Source organism: Peromyscus maniculatus, chromosome X (genome assembly GCF_049852395.1).
Source record: "Peromyscus maniculatus bairdii isolate BWxNUB_F1_BW_parent chromosome X, HU_Pman_BW_mat_3.1, whole genome shotgun sequence".
Lineage (NCBI taxonomy): Eukaryota > Metazoa > Chordata > Mammalia > Rodentia > Cricetidae > Peromyscus > Peromyscus maniculatus.
In genome coordinates, this window is record NC_134875.1 from 31,886,222 (window position 1) to 31,909,783 (window position 23,562).

The 23,562-nt window shown below is 36.5% G+C and overlaps 1 protein-coding gene across 1 annotated transcript in view; it reads left to right on the forward strand.

Moving 5' to 3' along the window:
- Nucleotides 1-23,562, forward strand: part of Tenm1 (teneurin transmembrane protein 1) — an 827,344-nt gene that overhangs the window by 650,558 nt on the left and 153,224 nt on the right. Inside the window, exon 18 of the mRNA XM_006981543.4 lies at nt 8,712-8,928. Coding sequence (XP_006981605.1) covers nt 8,712-8,928 — 217 coding nt within the window. The remainder of the gene's footprint in view (nt 1-8,711; nt 8,929-23,562) is intronic.

The following is a 23,562-nucleotide window of genomic DNA, read 5'->3' on the forward strand; positions in this document are numbered from 1 at the left end:
GATATATTCACAAAATATGTTAATAACCTATGCATTTATAATTTCTGGATCAATTAAAGTCAGGCCAAAATAAGTTTCCTGACTTTATCAAGTAATAAAAATAATGGAATATTTAATTATCAAGCATCTTTATGGCTTCAAGGTCACATGAAGGCAGCCAAAAATGTTTAATGAATGGATCAATTAAACATTAATGAATTATTGAATCACCAATTCTCAATGTCTATGGAATATGTGGCTACAAAAAAAATAGAAGATTTTACTGAATGTGTGTTGACCTCTGAACATTCCTTCAAACTGTGTATCTATATGCAAATTGAAAATCAAAAGCCTGATAAGAGCTAAGCATAGCTTATGAGTGTCTCTTTAGGGACTAGGGTTAGAAAGCTCCATGAGAGTTTCAATTACCATTTTTCTTTTAGTGAGACTAAGATAATATTGATGACAAATATAGATTGGTCTCTGCTTTAAGAAAGAAAGATAAATTGAATAACCACTAAAAGTCCCATGACTAGGACTTTAAACCAATAATTCCATTTCTACAATATTTATATACTAACCCAAAGAATACATTAGAGGTCCTTAGTTTGGTGATCTCAGCTTTCCAGATTCTCAAAATGGCAGAGTTCGTTTAGCTGACTATGATAAATGATTAGTATCTTTGTTTGTATATTTGTATGTGTTTTAATTAAATCAAAAAGTGCCAATTGAGCATTCCTGAAAAAAGTAATCCTAATTTTTTAAAATGCAATTCTTAAGAAATCTTCCAATCAAAAATATATCACTTTCAAGCAGTTGTTTCAAGTAGCTGCTACCTGATTACTCCATATTACACCTGATAATTAAAACTGTTTGGGATTTTTCTTGCATCCTAATCACCATTGAATATTCATTAGAACCACTGTTACATCCTGCAGCTTTGACTTTAGTTACACTCTGATCTCAATGTATTGTGACTCTTAGTAAGTAATTGGGCTACACTGAATATGTAGGTGACACAGCTTCCCTGTAAACTACCTAAGAGGTCCTCGAAGAGTAAAAGCTGAGAACAAATAAACTTGGGATTTTTTTTCCTATATAAAAAAAGAAAGGTCTCTTATTCTAAGTACTAATTACTATAAAAGTCACACCTCTTTCAAATACTGTGACCAAAGTTATCCCTTTAAGCACTTAGCATCTGCAGAATCCTATGCATGCAGGAGACATACATCATGGGACCACCTTATGATTTGTTAGTCATGTGTCTTGAATTGAAATTTTGAGAATATGATCACCAACTTTTACAAGCCCAGGGAGAAAAAAAATAAGCAAAGTATTAGCTGCATCCAAATAGCTAAAACAAATAGTAAGGGAAGCTATCAACAATGAAGTCTATTACAAAGCACCCATAATAAAAAAAAATTAAAAAACCCATTGCTGATATAAGAATAGACAGATCAACACAATCACATGCCCAGGCACAAATTTAAATTTATTATATCATTAAACCAGCATCAAAAAGTCAGTGTGAAGGAGCTGGAGATATAGCTCAGTAAAGTGCTCACCACAGAAGCCTGAAGACCTGAGTCTGATCTCCAGTACCCATGCTAAAGCATAAAGGCCTAGAGTAGCAACACACACCTGAAATCTCACTTTTGGGGGAATAGAGAAAGGACAGTCCTTAGCACTTGCTAGCCAGCTAGCCTAGCCAAATTGCTCCATGAACTCCAGGTTCAGTGACACACTTTGTCTCAAAAAATGAAAACAAAATAAACAAACAATAAAGAGGAGATCCAATAAGATGGCTCAGCACATGAAGAACCTGAGTTCAATGTCCAAATCCCCAGAACCAATGCCACAAAGTTGTCCTCTGACCTCCACGTTAACAGCATAGTGTGCATGTCCCCCACACATACAACATTCGTGCATGATCATGCACAAATACACACACATGCACACACACACACACACACACACTCACACATTAAAAAGTAACAAATAATTTTTAAATGAGGTAGGGAGCGATTGAGGAAGACAGCCAATATCAACCTGTGGACTCTACAATCATACCCATACATATGTACACATAGACACATGAATACATACAAACATATGCACACCACATATACAAACCCAAAAAATGTCAGCAGGAAAAAGAATTATTATGAATTATATGGTGTTGGGACAACTATTAAGAAACAAATTTAGATTTTTAATTTATACCATGTACCTAAAAAAGCAAGAAGAATGAATATATCCCAGCTGGATTAATGAATTAAATGCAAAAGAAAACACAAATTACAAATGTTACAATGGAAAATGAATTTTTAACTATAAAAATCAATGATAGAACATACAATGGGCAAAATAGTAATAAATCTGATGGTAAAAAATTTAAACCATTTTATAATGTCTGGGTTAATTTAAACATCATCCAATATCTAAAGATTTGGAAACATCAAATTTTCACTGTCTATGCAGTAGCCATGTGTATTTTAACATAAAATCCAGCTGTTTTCAGTCCCACTAGTAACATCTCAAATGTACAATAGCCACATCAGGCTACTCACTGGAGAACACAGAACTAGAGACTCCCAGCTTTGAATAAAGTTTAATTGGTTAGCATGGATCCACGTGTTATATCAAATGTCTACCTTTCAGTCAAAAGTTCCATGCTGAGTACTCAGATTTTTTCATTCATTCATTACTGCCTTTTTTTCAAGTGTTTTCTTAGCATTCGAGAGCAAACAATAAACAAGGTAAGTTTCTGCTTTCTTGAAGCTTGTGCTCCAACAACAAAAACAGATACTAAACAAAGATCCTGACAAATGCTTACATATTTTAAAATAGGAAGAGTGTCATAAAGTTTTGAGGGTGAATAAATGTGCATGGAGGGCATAACCGAATCTGGGAGATAAGGAAGGCCTCACATGGTTCCAGGGAAGGATGTTGAAAACAGTAGAAACTTTGAGGTTAATCTGTCCAACACAGCTTTCGTGGAGGTTGGAAAGCACTATACTCAAAGGTGGACAGGGACCAGATCACACAGAACATCATTTTTATAGAATCTCCAGTCAAATCGTGAAGATTTCACTGTACTCTACTTGATCTTTTTTAACTTAAAAAAAATGCATTGGTGTTTTTCCTGAATCAGGGTGTCAGATATCCTGGAACTGGAGTTACAGACAGTTATGAGCTATCATGTCGGTGCTGGAACGTGAACCCGGGCCTTCTGGAAGAGTATCCAGTGCTCTTAACCACTGAGCCAACTCTCCACACCCTAAATGTTTTCTTTTCTTTTTATTTATTTATTTTTTGAGCTCACAGAGATCTATCTGCCTCTGCCTCCTGAGTGCTGTGATTAAAAGTGTGTGCAGCCACTGTCTGGCTCACTCTACTTTAAAGGAAGCAAAGTGGTACCTGTATTGCAAAAAGATTATGGCAGAATGTTAAAAATGTAGAACAGGATGTGTAATCATAATGACCCTTTTCTCTGGTCTTTTAAATATTTCTCCATATTTGTCACAGCTACTCTTGGAGAAAGTGTTCTAGTGGTCTATGTTCATAATTGTTGGCAAAATCAATAAGTTAATTGCCTAAAAGAGAATGGTTTTCCAGGAATTGTTCTTCATAACAAGTCACAATTAAAACTAGTAATTATTCACAAGCTCTTTTATAGTCATGTTTCTGTATCTAGAAAAGAGCACCATGGGTGAGTTATGAACACATGTAAGCTCATGGATCAAAGAACCTCATGTTTTGAATATCACCAGCATGATGCAGTATTTAGTAAGTAGGAAAATAAAAGACAAGAAGCAATGAATTGACAGCATTTATTCTATTTACGGTCCTCCCATTTCGTCTGAAGATCTGGTTGGGGACAAAAGATGCAGCACCAGAAAAGATATTCCTAATAATTCTTTTTTGACTATACCTCTGCATTCCCAAACAACCCATTAATTAAATAATCATCACTTGGTTGTGAGAGTGAGCCTAGACTGCATATGCCTCCAGATGGAATTGAAAGGAAGAAAATCTAAACTATAACTGTATTTTATGAGTTGTGTGTGGGTCCAACTCACTACCCATTAAGGCTGCTACTTGATATTCATCTATGTAGTTTTCAGTGTTGAAATGAATATTACTTGAAATAAAATAAAATAATTTAGTTAAGGTAATGTGTGAAAAATCCATTAACATATATTTAGGTACATTATTTGAGGTTTTGTTAATCTCTATCTAAATTTGCAATTGTCATAGAAGTAGGACTTTTGAGCATTGACAGATCTTCTATTCTATAATCATGAAAAAATTAAACATCAATCTAGCTTGTATCCAAGCGATAACAAATCTATAAATCAATAAGATTCAATGAATGAAAAGTTTCTGTCATATTAATATAGTGTCTACCAACTCAGTATCACATAGGGTCCTATCTACTCAAAGTTTGTTCCTAATTGAACACATTCCAATGAACTGATTGTGCTGAACAGTATTAAGGCTATTTCATTTTAAACTATGAATGTAAACCATTGGCACCCACCTCTAAGACTCTATGCCTAGATATCTTGTAGTCTCTATAGTCCAGAACTTGTCGTAATAATAATAGCTAGCCAGGCGGTGGTGGCACACACCTTTAATCCTAGCACTTGGGAGGCAGAGCCAGGTGGATCTCTGTGAGTTCGAGGCAAGCCTGGTCTACAGAGTGAGACCCAGAACACACACCAAAACTACACAGAGAAACCCTGTCTCAAAAAAATACCCAACATTTATCAACTAGCTACAAACTAGACAGTGTGCAAATTCTTCGTAATTATGTTTCCAACTTTACTGGATTTCAAATGGCATAAAAAACAAAATAATAATTTTAAAAGTCTTAATGACCATTATCAAGGCTACAATATATCTAGCACCCCCAAAGTTACCTTCTGAATCCTTGTAATTTTTAAGATCTACCATGTAATGAAATTTTGAGTGCATATTATTATACACATGAGACTGCTCATTATCGATAACTTTATAGCATTGAATGAATGACTCCACATAGCCACATGTCACATCTTCTGGAAAATACTGTTATGTCATTTACTTTTATGTTTGATTACATTCCTCATATAAGAGGAATCATGAAGTATTTATCCTTCTTTCTTATAACTTTAGTATGAGATCCTTCAGTCTATATTCATATTACTCTGAACGCATACAGTGTTGTATTTAGAATCATTACAATATATGAACCTTGCAACTCTTTATGGAACATGTTGTTCCCCACAACTGATAGGTAAGGAAACTCAGAGTCCAGGAGTAAAATTGCTTTGTCCAGAGTCATATAGATTGTAGGTGCCAAAGTATACTTTGGAAACAAAGTTGTCTGAGTTTTTTTTACCTTAGTTGGTTCACATGCTCTGAATACCTTTATATAGTCAGGGACTTAGAAATCCTGCAGCTTATGTCAATTCTAGTAATACTCAGTGCTTAGATGGTGACATTAAACTAAGATTTCTTTTTTTTCGAGACAGGGTTTCTCTGAGTAGCTTTGCACCTTTCCTAGAACTCACTTGGTAGTCCAGGCTCGCCTCAAACTCACAGAGATCCGCCTGCCTCTGCCTCCCAAGTGCTGGGATTAAAGGCGTGAGCCACCACCGCTCAGCTAAACTAAGATTTCTAAACAGAACACTATATGTTAATGTGACTCCCACATAACCTAAAACTATGGAATAACAGCCTCTTTTCCTCTATTTGTAAAATGAACTTGAGAATATCTATGTAAAAATGTGTTGCAGAAGCTAGCCGAGATGATACATTTGGAAGTAACTAATATTTAGAAAATATTCACTAGTTCACACAGGGTTGAAAATTCTTTGGGATACTCTACCAAAACTTAATTGTCCGTTACTATCAAAACAATAGTATGGGTACTGTTAGAGTTTAGCCCAACATGAGTTTCTCCCATTTTGTTCATATCTCCTTTTCTATTCTCTTTTCCAATCAAGGGCACACATCTGATAGGCAAACATTTACTGGTGATTACTTGATCACATAGAAACAAACAGTAGCCTTGCTTTTCATCAGCATGAATTGAGCCAATTGAAATAGACCCAAATTGGTTAGCAAACCTAGGGTCAATGAACACCATGTTTCGTCTTCCAAGACAATGTGACCTCCCATTTTTGCTCTCTTTTATTTTTATTCCAGTAAAGAAAACAATCTCTGAAAATAAAATAAGCTAACATATGATATGTTTGTACCTGACACCCTGAGCTTGGTTGTCAGTAGGGTGCCACAGCTTCCAATTCAGAACAATAAAAGAACTGTTAATAGCCAAAAGAAAAAAAATACACACATCCAGTGTGACTGTCATTTGCACTTCTTTGTAACAGTCTAGACATACTGTTTGGGGTGTTATCCAATGTGATAATTGGTAAGTAGATCTTTGCTCGTGTGCTGGGTTTGCCTGCAAATTATAATTTAGGGTTTCATGCCATTGTTGGTCTGTTTTCCTGCTACCTTTCTAAATTCAACAGTGCCTTACTATTGTTTTCAGAAAAGGAAATCTCATAGGGTCAGCTCTCTATATAACAGGCAATTACTAAATATAAGAGATTACCTTGAATTCTATATCACATAACTAGATGAAAATGTGATTACCAATTTTAAATTAGTTCAATGCTTAGTTTCAGAATCCAATTTTGAAGATTACTATGACATTACTATTATTTAAAATCAATTTATTTTCCATAATAAGTCTGAATCATAGTTGATAGGATCAGGCCTGTCACTGTGCAAAACTATTAGTGCATTTGTTAATATTTAACAAGCACAACACTAGGTGATTCCATGTATGTTATGCCAATAATTTAAAAAAAAATCACTATTCAATAAAATGTAAGATAAAGATGAATTTGTGTTTGGACTCATATTTTTCATTGTTTGGAGTATGAAACACCAATAGAAAACATTAGAAAAACGCTTTTAATCCATTTGATGTTTTTGCCAACTTCTCAATACATTCAGATGTTTAATTAGCAGAAGAGTGAAGAGATAATGTGCCAATAAGCGACTGAAAACATCTTATCAGAGGAAGAGGTAGTAATGTCATCTAAAATCCAGGGAATGTCTACTAATAGATTTTGATGAATGGTGGAAGAACAGGACTTATTGAAACAAAGCCGCATGTTAGTCATAAGTGAAAAAGAAATGTGTTCATGGAGAAACAGAAAGAAAGCATGTCAAAAGTTGACTAAACGGGGGGGGGGAAGCAAACTTCATTTTAAATCAAAGTATTGTCTATGGTCCAGGGAATTTGAAAAGACCAAATGTAGGGTAAAATATCTTCCAAGGTGCCCCAAGGCTACTCTTCCAAATGCCTTCTCTCTACGTGTTGCCCCCAGCTATGGGACGTCCTCCTGTAGCTCAACTGGCACAGCCAAGTGAGGGAGGGGGAGCAAGCCAAATTGCTTTAGGAAATCAGTACCTGTAACTTGAATCATCAGTCTTAAGGAGCCAGTAATCCACCTGAACCTCTCTGTTCCACTGCAAGCTAAGATTAGCGTCTTTATATTTACCCTTGTTAAACAACTGAATTAGAGTCACTTGCCTGCCCTCAGGACCTTGGAAAGACTTTAATTTTTCGCTTATTAGATATGGAGTGAAGTGTCCATATGCTCAATTAATCACTCCAACCACTTTTTTTCATTGATTAGAACTAGAGTTCTCATATTTGTCTGGTATAAGAGTCAGCTGTTTAAATACCTATTTTATTCTACTAAGTCCAGAATCCCTAGAGGAATAAGGTTCCTTTTCTTTCATTACCTCCCCAATAAACTAACAAAGCATTTTCTATCTATCATAATTTTAAGTAGTCAATCCTCCCTTCCATAGGTCTTATGTCCTTCATCACTCCTTTCCAAAGAGTGAAACTTTTATGTGACTCCTTTTTCCTTCATACAACAGTGGATTCAGGAGTCCAGTGAAAATGGTGAAGGCCCCAAAAGGGAAAAAAAGTGACTTGTTATGTTGGTAGATATTAGGTTTAGAAATAATTGCATGAATTCTCATTGTTGTATAAATTCCTAAAATGAAATAAAAGATAATCTGCTACTTTAGTATGCTTCAGAAGCACCCATATTAAGTGTGTACAATCTTGGAACAAGGAGAAATTCCAGTTCAGTAGGTAGAATTTAGGTATATGGATACTTAGTAAACTCCACTGTTAATTGGCTGCACATTTGAAAATCACTGTCCTATCTACTTTTTCACCACAAAAATCTCAACCTCTATTCTAAGAATTATCAGTAGACAACCATATTGAAAGGATTTTTTAAGTGCAAATAAAATCAGGTTGTCAGGTACTAGGTAATTGTATATTCACAGATAGAACTTTTAAAGAACAAAAATAGTTATCATTCTGACTCAGTGTTCTTGTTGAATATGGAAAAGTATAACAAACCATACCTAACAGAATACTTTAACTGAAAGCTACATTGTAGCTATATAAACTATAGTCTCTAGTTAAATGTTAGAGAATTCAAAACCGGAAGATTTATGAAAATAATTGGAATTTCCTTAAGGTACTCTATAAACTCAGTAACAACTTCTGAGAAATATGCAAATATAACAGGCTCTAGTCTCAAATATGACTGGTTAACTGCATTTACTATCTTTCTGCATATTTTTGACTATATTGTTTTCCTTAAAGATAAATATCACTATTGATTTGTTTTGTTTTCTAGATGGTTTAACTGACTGTGTGGACCCAGATTGTTGTCAACAAAGCAACTGTTATGTAAGCCCACTCTGCCAGGGCTCACCAGACCCTCTTGACCTCATTCAACAAAGCCAGCCCCTCTTCTCTCAGCACACTTCAAGACTCTTCTATGATCGAATCAAATTTCTTATTGGCAAGGACAGTACTCATGTCGTCCCTCAAGAGATCTCATTTGACAGCAGGTACATAGAAATTTATTTTGTCCTTACTAAAGTGCTCATGATTTTCCTTCTGAAATTGTCTTCTGAAGTTCAAGTGGTTTCTCACTCCTTCCAACAGTATTGCTATCTTTCTTATGACTTCTCGGGAATGCCTACACCGTTACCAATTTGATTCTAAAAGCCAATTAGTTAGATTCTATATCATAAAAGTTATAGGACATGTCTATATCTGTATGGAAATGAGTATTTGATGACAAAAAGGAAGTATAATTTGCAAAATTGCTACTTGATTTCTGATTTAAAAAAAAAACTTGTATTTCAATAGCTAAATTTTAGGTTCTGTTTCATGATGAAAAGCGTTACCAGATCAGAGTTGAGTGATTTAATATGTTAATGAGAAAAATATCTGTCTTCTCAGAAGGCTTGAATGCATGAGTTAGCTCTTAAGGTCTGACAACAAGGCCCAATCCATTTAAATCAATTCACTTATTTAAAATATAATAACAAACTTGATTATAAAGGAAAAACTTCAATAATTAGCACTAGGTGTAGGTAAGTCTGTAGGTCTAATTATTTAAGATCACAAAAATGTCCTCCTTGGAGCAGGAGAGATGGTTCAGTGATTAAGAGCACTTGCTGCTCTTTCAGGTGACCCAAGTTCAGCTCCCAGAACCCACATGGTGGTTCACCACTGTCTGTAACTCCAGTTCCAGGAGATCCAATTCCGACTTCCACAGGCTCCTACATACACTTTTTGTACAAACATACATACACACACACACACACACACACACACATAAATACTACATCCTGACCTGAAGATGCAGTATTTCAAGAATTTGATACTCATGACAATCTAAGAAAATTACAATTCAATGTTAACCTTTATACAGTAGAAGGGGGGGAAATAAAGATGTACATAAAAACTTTACTCAATTCCCTTCTCTTCAGCTGAATACTAGAACTCTCATTGAAGCCATTTTTTTCTTTATTTTATTACTGTGTCATTCTGACTTTTGAGCTTCCAACATAACCTAAAACCAATGCCAACATTTCTCAAGAAAGTGTTTTTCTTCTAGGGACTCTAGACAAAGGTTGTCTTCCACCAAAAGATTTGAAACTTTTTCCTAGATTAATAATAACTCTGGTCCTTCTTTCATATGGATGTAATCAACGGAATTATTTAGATATTGGAGAATTATTTCTGGAACACAAAAGAACAAAAAGAATTGAAAGCAGTCATTATTTCCATTTTCCTATTTAAGGTACAGGGCAAGTCAACTCTATATCTTTCTCCATACTTGCGGAGAATTCAGTTCAAAAAAGGGGGTGAGAATTGAAAGAAAAATAACCTTCATGACTTGAGATGTGTTGAAAAACATGTTGGATTCAATAAGGGGACAAAGTCAAGACCTGAGAGAGACAGCAGACGAGTGACCCAGAGCAGGGCATTTGAGCAATAAACTTAGAAAAGTCAAACAAACTTAAACCCCTGCGGTTCAGCTTCACGCTTCAGCGGTGCTTGCTAGGCGCTCACACAGTGAACAAAACTATTACTTTTGATGGTTAATGCCCTTGTCCTCCTCCTGGTTTGACTGAGTTTTCCCATTCTTTTGTAAAATGCTCCAAGTTATCATTTGGCTCTGCAAGTCGCATTTAAATTCAAAATGATGGGTCTCCATCCAGTGGTCTCTGCTATTAGAGTCCTGGCTGTCAGAAAAGATGTCCAGGGAGAGTATATGAATACAAGCCATCCAACTGTCTTTTCTCTGACAAAAAAAAAAGTGCATTCACTTTTCCTTGGTTTACCTTTGGGTAAAAAAAGTTCCTTTTTGATCACATATGTAAATGACAATTACAATCTCTCTGGTACACCCATATAATACTTTTTAGTTTGCAAAACACCCAAACTCATACTATTTCATTTTATTTTCACAGTCTCCCTTGAAATGGGGTAGTTGTATTTGGTAGATTTCATATATGAGGAAACTGAGATTCTAAGGGACTAAATCAGCCAGACAGTCAGTTTGTATTGTAGCAACTCCTGTAACCTTTCCATTACACCGCAGCTGCCCCATTTTCACTTGTCCTTAAATATGTGTAGTGACATGAACCAAATTTATCTTGAATAACAGCATAAGAACCTTTGAAACAAGCAGTTCTTAAAAACAAGTTTGGTTTATAATATTTTAATAGCATGAGTTACAAACTTTTTATCAGTGCTAATGAAGTACTTTTGAGATGAACACAGTTGAATGTCATGAAATGGACATTTTGTTACACAGCAACAGTTATTGTGTACCTATTGTGTATTTGAAGTCTACTAGCCTTTGATCTGTTATTTCATCTAATTCTCATAAACCTGCTCATGGGGTGACTTGTTAAAAATTTTATTTTTAAATGAAAAAATTAAAGTGTTAAGGAAGAGACTTCAATGAAGTCATAATAAATGTCAGAACCTGGATTTGAACCCAGGGACACTAGTACTGAAAGCCTGATCTTTAAATCACTGCACTGAGCCATGGTTGTTTAGCTAGAAAACTGGAGTATGTGGCTCTAAAATAACTCATAGCTCTTACACAACCTTTACTTTAACCTAGCTTCTCTCAGATTAATATGGAAGATATTATAAGATATGCAAATGCCATCATTAGCCAAATCACATTTTTTTCCTTTTGCCACATAACTCAGAGACAGCTGGGTAGACAGGTAAAGAAAGCATTGGCAGTCGGGCGGTGGTGGCGCACGCCTTTAATCCCAGCACTCGGGAGGCAGAGGCAGGCAGATCTTTGTGAGTTCGAGGCCAGCCTGGTCTCCAAAGTGAGTTCCAGGAAAAGGTACAAAGCTACACAGAGAAACCCTGTTTCGAAAAACGAAAGAAAGAAAGAAAGAAAGAAAGAAAGAAAGAAAGGAAGGAAGGAAGGAAGGAAGGAAGGAAGGAAGGAAGGAAGGAAGGAAGGAAGGAAGGAAGGAAGGAAGGAAGAAAGAAAGAAAGAAAAGAGAGAAAGAGAGAGAGAAAGCATTGGTAATGGCCTCACTTCCCTACTAGCAAAACATGACCCAACAGCTGACTTCCTGCTGCACATTGTGCTGCAATCAGAAGACTTGATAGAGCTACAGAGAGCAGTATGTAGTTTTCTAAGGGTTGCAAGAGCACACACCCTTGTGTATCATAAGGAGAGTAGTTTTTGCTGTACTCAATTGGCTACACTGGCTCAAAGAAGCATGTGGGATATGTACTTTCTGTGCCCTGTGATGTGTTGGGGGGGATATTTGATCACACTATGAACCCCTAATTTGCATTTATGTTAATTAAATAAAATTAACCTTGGGTCAGGAGGCTGCATTAGAAACTAGTTGAAAGAAAGTAATCATAGAGCCTCAGAGAGATAGAGAAACATATGAAGTAGTTAGTGTGGCACCGGTTTGTCTGGTTTGGCAAAGCGGAAGCACAGGTCTTCTGTGGACACCAACAAGGAGAGAAGGTTAGCTACTCAGCTCTTTGAGCTGGCACGTTTTCACCCCAGCCTTTGAATCTCGAGTCTTATTTTTAATTAGAATGATAGAGATTTAGTTATAGCTACCTTTAGCGGTAGTGACAGGGCCAGTGCCTACAGGGGCAGAATTCTCTCCAGGCTGTTTCCAGAGCCTCCAGGGCACTGCTAGAAGCAAGCCAGTAAATGTGGAGTTGCAATTGCTGGCTGAGATAGCAGAAGATTAGGGCACAGCCACTGTGCTAAGGTAAAATAACATTTGCATTGGCCACCAAATGTAGCAGGCTTTCTCATACCACCAGTCCCCAGATCATGACACAGAGACTTATTAGTTATGAATGCTCAGCCTTTGTTGAGGCTTGTTTCTGGATAGCTTTTTAAATTAAATTAACCTGTTTCTCTTCATCTATATTTTGCCTCGGGGCTTTTTACCTTTCTTTCATTCTGTATGTCCTACTTCCCTGCTTCCTCCATGTCTGTCTGTCTGGCATCTCCCTGTCTTTCTCCCTCTTTCTCTCTCTCAAGCCTAGATTCCTACTACTATTTATTTTCTCTGCCAGCCAGCCCCTCCTATCCCTCCTCTGTCTACCTATTAACAGTTTAGCTTTTCATTGGAACAATCAGGTGTCTTAGGCAGGCAAGATGAAGCAGCAACACATCTTTACAGAGTTATACAAATTCAGCATAAACAAAAGCAACACATCTTTACATAATTAAACAATTACTCTGCAACACAAACAAATGCACATCTTTACATAGTTAAACAAATATTCTATTCTACACAGTGATGGTGTAATGTCTGTGAAGACACAAGTTGTACACAGAAAAGTCTCTAGGAAACCCAACTCGATTGCCCTTTTTTCCCCCTAAATACAACTGACCCTGTAGCTCAAGTTTCTTTTCTTCAATCTGCTCCAAACATGACTACAAAGTGAACCACATAGTCTATGTGCCCTATATTACTTATTACTTTTTAATAATGTAAATAGATGAACAGAAGCATTATTGATCTTTAGTGTCTAAGCATTTAATCACTATTAATAATGTAAAAGGTTTTTATAAATATGTAAAAACAAGAGTACATTAAACTAAATGACAGCAGTAATTTGCAAAGCCAGACATTTCACTCACCATCACTAATGGAGAAGTGCATTTCAAAACAACATCTTACCAGGGTTAGTGCAACCACTGACAGTAGGTCTGGCCAAACTCATTTATCTAGTTAATAACTAGGAGAGGTTGATCCCCACATTAGTCTTCGTCAAGTGTCTATATCAGATGTTGTTCAAAATTATGCCACAGATGTATTTTGTTTAGCCTGACATTTATGAAGTGAAAGACCAAATGTAAAAGTTGGAATACAAAATGCTTCTAGAAAATTCACAAAGCTAAGCACTATCAAGCAAATAGTTACAGCATAGATGGTCTGGAGCTGAGGGACAGTGGTTCCTCAGGATAGGACATGAAATGTCTGTCTAGTTCATCACTGTTTCCCTTATACCTGGGCCATTTCCCAATTTCTTGGTGGCATGTGTTTCCCTGTTGGCCTCTGAGTTTTTCACCTCTCATCTACAGAATTTCTGTGTCTTTCCTTGAAAAGATTTGAAGACTATGTGGCTGATCATTTTGTCCAATTGTCTTTATATATTGGTTATCATTTTACTTAATTTCTGAACTTTTATTTTGGCTTTAAAATAGAGAAAAGATAAAAATGAAATAGAAACTGGGTGGTAGTGGCACACACCTTTAATCCCAGCACTCGGGAGGCAGAGCCAAGCAGATATCTGAATTTGAGGCCAGCCTGGTCTACGGGACGCAACATCAAGCTCTTCTTTCAGCAGTTTATTCGGGAACCTTGAACAATCTTCTGACCCCAGGGAGAACCCTCCCTCAGCCTAAATAGCTTTTGGGTAGCTAATCCTAGCTCGCCACGTGGGCATCACAGATAGGTCCAGGTATGCGGAAGCAAGCCAGATCCAAGAGCCAAACCAAATATGCAGTTGTTTACAACAGAGAATACTCACTGTCGGGAAGGTGGAGGGCAGAAGCCAGCACCATCTTAGGGTGCAGCATGCAGCTCTCTACAGGAGGCAGCTCCAGGACCCTGTCTTGAAGAGAAAAAAAAATGTATTAACAGGAGAAACAATATTTCTAACCCTTAGTTTACTGAGTACCTATATATACTTTATGGCTAAAGTAATACATACTTTTCCTCAAATGTTAAGCTAATGAACTCTTATAAAGAGAGGTACCCTGATTTATGGTGTCTTATGTACCACCAAACATGATATCAGAGAACTCAGGTCCCACCAAGGTGACAAAAGGTCTACTTTTATGATGAGTGTATATTGTTATTGTATTTCTCACCTAGCATAAATTTCAAATAGTTTCAAAATGTGTAATTTTGGCCTAGAAGATACCTCAGCAGATTACAGCACTTGCAGTGTGAGCCTGATGACCTGAGTTTCATCTCTGACACCCATGGAAAAATTCAGATGGGATCACTTGCATCTGTAATACTAGCACAGCTGTGGTCCGAAGCTTGTGTACACAGAGCAGCAACAGACACTAGAGCAACCCTGACAAAAAAGTGGAAAGAAAGAAACAACATCCAAAATGTTATCCTCTGACCTACATACATGTGCTGTGGCAAATGCTCCTACCTACATATCAATCATACACGCATGCACGCACGCACGCACAGAGACTAAATCTATAAAAAGTTAAAAAATGAAAATAAATTTTGCCTGACTTTAATAAAATTCTTTTGAACTCTCAAAAAATATATATAAAAAAATAAGAATCTAAAATTTCACATCAGTGCTCCTGAAGATAATTGGAGAAGTCTCTTGCAATATCTACACTTAGTTGAAAAGTTCTAGGACTGGGACAAAACAGTAGAGCACTAAGCACATAATGCTCTTAAAGAACTACAAAGAAAAATGAAGTTAAACAAGATGATAGGTTTCCTCTACCTCTTTTTCTGGAGTAGCTGCTTCATTGAAGGGTTTTTGTTGTTGTTGTTTTTTGTTTGTTTGTTTGGTTGGTTGGTTGGTTGGTTTATACTGGGATGTATATTGTTATATCTGATTTATCACATTCCTTAATCAAGTTCTACAAGGGTTAGGGTCAAGACAAATTTCCTCTCTCCATGTTTTGAATACCTGTTGTTATCTGGCAAACTACTTCTAGTAATGGATTAAAATATTTTCTTATTATTATCTCATGACTCTATGGGTTAGAAATTCAGATATCATATGGCCAAGATGGCTTTTTTTCTCTGCTCCATTATGTTTGGAGCCTCAGCTAGAAAGCATCAAATAGCTGGATGCTGAAAGAATAGGACAACAATTGGGAATCTTTCTGTGTACCTTCAGCATCCCTATAAGCTATTTGAGTTTCCTGCTAGCATTGTGAGTAACCAGCATTGTCTTTGTTACAATTCTTATGTCTCTGCACTCTAAGAATGAGTGTCCCAAGAGACAAAAATGGAAGATGCCAGTCTCTTAATGAATGGGCAGAGAAATTTTCCAAATGTCATTTGTGTTATATGTTACTGGACAAGGCCATCAAAAAGCTCACCCAGATTCAAAGGGGAGTGTATGGGTCCCACTTCTTGATGAGTGAAATATGAAAGAATATTTAACTCTCTTTTATCTACCATGCCACTATGTTCCCAGATCCTAACATATTGCCTCACAAGCAAGTTCAAAATTGAGTGTTCCATTGAGTGGCTTAGCTGCGATGATTTTCCTTTTGAAACATAATCTCACAGAGCCAAGAATGTTTCTAACTCCTGATGCCTTGGTCTCTATCTCATGATTGCTGGGTTTAAAAACATGCAATACTATTCCTGGCCTCGTTGCAGTGATCTTGAAATACAGGTGTTCTTTTCACATTTACCAATGAAATCAGCCAATACTGGTTGTATAGAATGCACAGATATTATTTAGTACTTAAGTAAACCAATTCTCAAATGTAAAACCAGCCTAAAGGTAAGATTCCAAATCTCCAAACAGCACAGAAGCAAAACTCATAAAGGATGAAGTGATTATGTAGCAGTACCAAAGTAATCACTCATTTTTATCTTATAGTATCTTCTACCACTGTCACAGGCTGCCAATAATTGACATCATTCATAATTCTATATAAGCATCAAAAATTCTTTCTACCTTCAGTGGGCTAGATAATCAAGATTTAGTACCAAGAAAAAAAAGCTAAAAACTAAAGAGCAACATCAAGTAGTCCACAGGAATATTACTGTTAACCTACTCACTTTAGCATGCATTATTTTTTCTGACTCACTAGAAAACAAAAGACAGACCCCCAAGAATTTAACATCCTTAAATAGGAAATTCCAGAAAGCTCTTCTTACCCAAGCTGTCTTCCTCTTTTACTGTATCCCATTCAATAATAAAATCTTGATTAGTCACAATACCTGGTAATAGCCATAATTACTTACCATGGCTTATTTAATAAAACATGCTTTTCTGCACTTGCTGAGCTGAAGATACATGCCATTTGAAATTTTATTAATGGCAAAACAAGTTATTGACTGAAGACAGAGGTTAAAGGAAGGTTGCAGGAAGATGAACACTGTTAGTGAAGTTGCCGACTGTTAAAGGAGACTGAAAACTAACAGGAACCACATTTGGCATGTACTCTTTATTTTTAAGTATATATTCTATGAAAACTAATATTTTCAGAGTAACTTATGGCTTCATTCTTCTTCAGAAAGAGATAGCAATGATATCATATTCCTCTGACATTCTTTTTTTGAATATAGAATTATATTTTAATTAAAAGATGCATTTATTTTTTTCAACAATCCTGATTTTAATCTTTTTTATTATATTTTATTTTACAATACAATTCAGTTCTACATATCAGCCACAGATTCTGACATTCTTAATACAATGCAATGTCCTGATATTGATTCATTTTTTAAGACTGGCAAAGGTTTGTATACATTCATTCCTTCTACAAATATTTCTTGAGAAACTTCTGCAACAAAAATTGTATAGATGGTCATAAACATAAATAACAGTATTTTCAATCACAGAGTTTGTATTATAGAGGCAGAAGTAGTCAAATGTCAAGATTTGATCATTACACATTATATACATATATAATATATAAGTATCATGTTGTATCCCACAAATTACAAAAATATTATGTTCCATTTAAAAATAAAAAATAATGATCTGGGCATATAGATCTGTGATAGAGTACTTTACTAGCATGTTAAAATCCCCAGATTTTATCCTTGCCTCTGCAAAAAGCATCTAATAAATACATATTTACTTAAAATAATTATACATTGCAATAAGTTTGGTGGATCTGGAATATGAGGTTTTTCAAACACCCTGTTGTTCATCAACTCGATGTTCTCAAGTTCAAATTATTTAGTGGAAGAGACAGGTAACCTAGCTTGATATAAGACAAAAGGTGTCCAAGCAGATCTGACAGTCATTAAACCATAACAGAAATGAGATTAACCAACAGGTCTTCAGCAATAACCCAGAGATGGGACTAAATGGTTCTGCTAAACACAAAGAATTGCTAAAATTGACACAGCTAAGAAACTATTGATGGCTTGCCTATACACTAGCAGTTTCATCCTTTGGTGATTAGGGCTATAAATTTTACTACAACTTAAAGTTTTTGTACTAAGTAAATGAATTCAAAGAAAAAAATCAATCATGAAAAAAATCCCATTTCCCATAATAAAAAATCCCACTAACTACACTTTGGAGTCATTTTATCATGATAGATCCTACAGTTTCTTTCAAGGTAACCCGAATTTCAGAGGATTAATAACCATCTCAGTTTCGATTTATGAACATTACAGCATTTACGTGGTTCATTTGTTCATCCAGTGATAGACACTCTTCTAGGTTCTAGGCTATAGGGGACAATATCTCTTCAGCATGGCAAGGAACACAGACTGTAATAAAAAAAAGAAATTGAGGAAGGAATAAGTACTGTCAAGTGAGATTTAAGAAAAAAAAGTCAGGGACCAAGAATGATCACTTTTGACAGAGTGGTCCAGAGAAGCATCCCTAAGGAGCCAACACTAGATCAGAGCCTTCACAGCACTCATCTGTATGCCAGATGATTTCGACATGAATATTTCTTATCACCTGGACTCTTATACAATAAATTTCCACACAAGCTGAGCCTGCTATTGACTTTTAGGTGCCTTTGAAGTAAGATTCTGTGACATTATGTGCAATGAGAAGGTAAAACAAAGCTATCTCTGTTGCTGGAGGGCTTCTCTCCAGGTTCCCCAAGCCCCGCAGTCCCACAATCCACTTATAAAATAATCACTCAGACGCTTATATCACTTATAAACTGTATGGCCGTGGCAGGCTTCTTGCTAACTGTTCTTATATCTTAAATTAACCCATTTCTATAAATCTATACCTTGCCACGTGGCTGGTGGCTTCCTGGCGTCTTTACATGCTGCTTCTCCTGGCGGTGGCTGTAGTGTCTCTCTCCCCAGCCTTCCGCTTCCCAGAATTCTCCTCTCTCCTTGTCCCACCTACTTCCTGCCTCGTCACTGGCCACCAGTGTTTTATTTATATAGAACAATATCCACAGCACTTGCCCTTTTTTCTTTTTTTTTTAAAAAAAGGAAGGTTTTAACTTTAACATGGTAAAATTATATATAACAAAACAATTACCGAGGAAGAATTATAGTTACAATATTAAAGAAGATGTCCTATCTATCTTATATTTGTGAGTTTAAGGTTTTATATCTAACTTATCTTTTATCATAACTGAGGAAATTACAACTATCTAGTTTTCAACCACATCAAAGACCTGAGAAGGAACATAATGGTACCTGAGAAATGGTAGATGGATGCAAGCAACTTTCGGGAATCTTGCAAGAGTAGACCAAGACAGCTGGCAGCCTGGACAGTCACCTAATGTTTTTCAGCATTGTTGGTGCATTTAGATTGGCTACAGGCCTAGAATATCTGACAGACCATTTTCAGAAGCAGGAATTTTGAGAGACCATCTTACCCTGTCTTGGCAGAGTACAGTGGTCACTTTCCTTGTGTCCCGCTTGTCCAGAAAGGACAGCATTGCATTTGTACTGTCAGCCATCAAGGCAAGGGCAGTTCTTTGCCCAGTAGGCCATTTTGTGCCAAAAAGACAAACTTCCAAATGGAAATATCTTAGAAGCCCAACATTCTCTCGGGATCAATTGGTGCAGCCAGGAGCAATTGTGTCTCACATCAACAGAATTTTAAGTTATTTAAATGCCATATTCTCTAGGTCTATGAAGTGTTTGAAGATTACCTATCTATCTGAAATATATCTATGTATACCTAGAAAACTTAACTAACATGGCTACAGATATGATTATCATAGATGAATAATTATTAATCTATTTTTTAATTATCCATTACAATTTTAAATGAGTTACATAAACACAATACCTCAAACAAGAATAGAAATATATATATACACAGTATAACAATATTAACTTTAAGTTTGTATCAATAAACTAAAATCCATACCAATGTAAAACATTTTAAACATAAACTAAAATCTATACCAAAGTAAAACATTTTAAACAAGTTGTTCTTTAAAAGTAGGTTAATTAATCTATCCATTTATCTTATCATCTCTATATCCTCCTATATATCTATATTATATCCCCTTTTCTTTTTTAGAAAGAGATCACATTTATAATCAATCTGTTTTAAATAAAAATATTGGTTTTCTCTGTCCCACACCAGAGGGCTCTTATGATTTGGGACACAAGAATTGCCTAACCATTTTTTTTTAAAGCAATATGTCTGGGTTTAGAGGGGGAGTGAGCCAATTCCACCTCTAAAGCCAGCTTGGTATATTTGGGAATTTGGGCGTAGCATCTCTTACTACTTCCTGCTGGAGGGGGGCGCTGTATCTTATGGGGATGCAAAGAAAATTTTAGACCTATGGGGTAGTCCGTGAGGCTATATTGTTTGAACCAGTTGCCTTGAAACCGCTCTGGATGTTGGATCATCTGGGCCATGGTGTCATCGGAGACCTTTCAGGGGGTCTTGGCTGTTGAAACCTGATGTATCTTAATCTGGAACAAATCCATAGCCTCTGGCTTTCTGTGGAAACAAAGGCAGAACCTCTTTTCCAAAGCAACATATCCTTAAATCCAAATTTTGAAGTCAAGGTACCTTTAAAATATACATTTTGGCATAACTCAACAGCTTTTGCAATCAAATGTTTTTCTTCAGTTACAAATATCAAAGACAACATAATCCAGATTCTCTGTGTGGTAGCCATCGTTACGTGGCTTATTTTTTATATTACCTTGAGCCTTGAGCCTATTGCTTTAAACTGTACCATTCTAAGACTGAAACTGTGCTGTGGCTGCTGGCTCCACCCACTTTAGCTGCCCAACATGGCAGTGGTACATTTTTCACCAGCTCTGGGAGTCATCAAGTCTCAGAAATAGTGGGTCTAAGCTTTTATCAAAGCAGCGTGTAGCCCAGAAACCTTTTTTTTTTAAATAAGAGTAAAGACTAAATCTACCATACAGCTTAATGTGCCGCTGGCAGACACCTCATTTTCACCATACTGCCGGTCAAATGCACACGCCAGGAACCCGCCAGTGTTCAAACCCGCGTTTTGCGCCGTCTAGCTGCTCATATGAGACAAGAAGCAGGAACCTGGTTTTGGCTCTGTTTAGAATTGGTTATTAAATATTCTCAGGTTTAAGGTGGAAGCTCGAGCCGTTGGGCGCCATTTGTTGCTGGAGGGCTTCTCTCCAGGTTCCCCAAGCCCCGCAGTCCCACAATCCACTTATAAAATAATCACTCAGACGCTTATATCACTTATAAACTGTATGGCCGTGGCAGGCTTCTTGCTAACTGTTCTTATATCTTAAATTAACCCATTTCTATAAATCTATACCTTGCCACGTGGCTGGTGGCTTCCTGGCGTCTTTACATGCTGCTTCTCCTGGCGGTGGCTGTAGTGTCTCTCTCCCCAGCCTTCCGCTTCCCAGAATTCTCCTCTCTCCTTGTCCCACCTACTTCCTGCCTCGTCACTGGCCACCAGTGTTTTATTTATATAGAACAATATCCACAGCATATCTCAAGGAATTACTTACTACCAACATTTATTATACTAGGTTTTACTAATAAATGCTTAAAGGCCCTACCCAGGAGTACATTGAGAAAATCTGAATCCCTCAGACAAACTGAATAGGCTTTACAGAAAGAAAATAAGCTGTAGCCCTACACCATTTAATCATGAAAACAGGAAAACTATAGCCAGTCTTCATCAATTAGTTAACTAGTTGAACTCAAAAGGAATCCAATATATAGCAAACATTTACTCATTTAGAATTATTTTTAAAAAGAAGAGAGAAGGAAAGCCAGTACTTTAGAGTTTTTTAAATGAGATACAATGTTATTACACCATTCAAGCATCCATGGAATTACCATTCAGTTTTAAGATTTCACAAATAACTTTCTCCCAGAATGTCCACAATATAGTTATTTGTAATTTTGCTGAAGTATAAATTTGAATCCATATGCTTTCTGTTTAACTTTTTAAGGAGTTAGTTGTGAAAGAATTCTATTTCTTCATGGCAGGTTTTCATATATTTTTCATCTAGGAACACAAAAAGCATCCGACTGTATATGCAAGTAGTGGTTGATAAACACACAAGACAGTTACTGAATATACTGAGCAGACTAAGAACGTGGGGTATTGGCATCCTCAAATTTATCACCTGTTCACCCTCATTTCTTTAAGAAAAAAAAAGGCACTACCTAAGACCTCCCCACATCTGTGGAAGATCTCCAAGTATGCTTGTGCTGGGGCATGGTTCCTTGTAACCCTGTCTTTTCGTCTTCATTTTCTTGAGCCACCTAATTTGTTTATCTTCATAAGTGGGAAGTCAGGTTGTTGATGGTTGCAAATAAAGCACTTTGATCTCATTTGTGTGGAAGGTGTTACGTATGTGAAGGTAGGATCTCCTGATTTTCAAAAAGGAAACACATGTTTAAGACAGATTTATAAAATTATAAAGTGCTGATGGTTCCCAGATTTACAGTGCTGACTAGCTACTGAAATCAGCAGTCGACACCTAAAAGTACCAAAAAGAAAAAAAAAGTGTGAGTTTCACTTCTTTGAGAGTGTTCTTGGACAAGGAAGGATGAAAAGAAATCAGAGCAGAAGTTTTCAAAATGGTATTTAACGGATTATTATGACAATCTGAAACTCAAATGTTCTGAGATACTTAATTTTTTAATTAGGAATATCAATAACTCTCTATAACTCATCTGAGTACAAAAAATATTTTTTTGTATTTTATCTGACTGAAATCCAAAGGCTCCAATCTTTATTGCGATGTCTGAGTCAGACTATGTGCTTTTGGTCACACTCTAGCTGATCTAATATGTCATTTTGTCCTTAGAGAGGGTAGTCAGTGAAAGAATATTCTATAGCTGCACAGTTAAGATGGATAAGTAGATAAAGGTGCTTGCTGCCAAGCCTTATGACATAAGTTCAATCCCTGGGACCTACATATTGATAACCCTAACTTTGCTCACACCTCTGTATGCACACTATGACATTCACCCATCACCCCCCTCACACACAATAAATAAATATGTGTAATTTAATTTATTTATTCTTCTCTTGTACAATACATCCCAATGGCAGGTTCCCCTCCCTCCACTCCTGCCACTCTTCCTACATCCCCTCCCCCAGATCCACTGCTGCTCCATTTCCCTTCAAAAAAAGAGCAGGCCTCCCAGGGATATCAACCAAGCATGGCCTAACAAGTTACAATAGGACTAGGCACAAACCCTCATATCAAGGCTGAACAAGGCAACCCAGTAGGAGGATAAGGGTCCCAAGAGCAGACCAAAGAGTCAGAGACACTCCCAAATTAATTTAAAATCTTTGAAGAATGTTCTGTAATTAATTTCCACTACATGAACCACACATAGAAAGTGATCAGTAGTTGGTTTATTTATACAGGTAATGATTTCCTGAGGATTATGCCACTTGTACAGGCGAGCACTTTCATTTTCAAGCCCCAGAAAGATCTGTGCTACAGCCCAAGACTCTTTTGGATCCAAATCAAGAGGTTGTCACTGCTTTATCACTGTCTGTGCTATCTAGAATGAGTTTT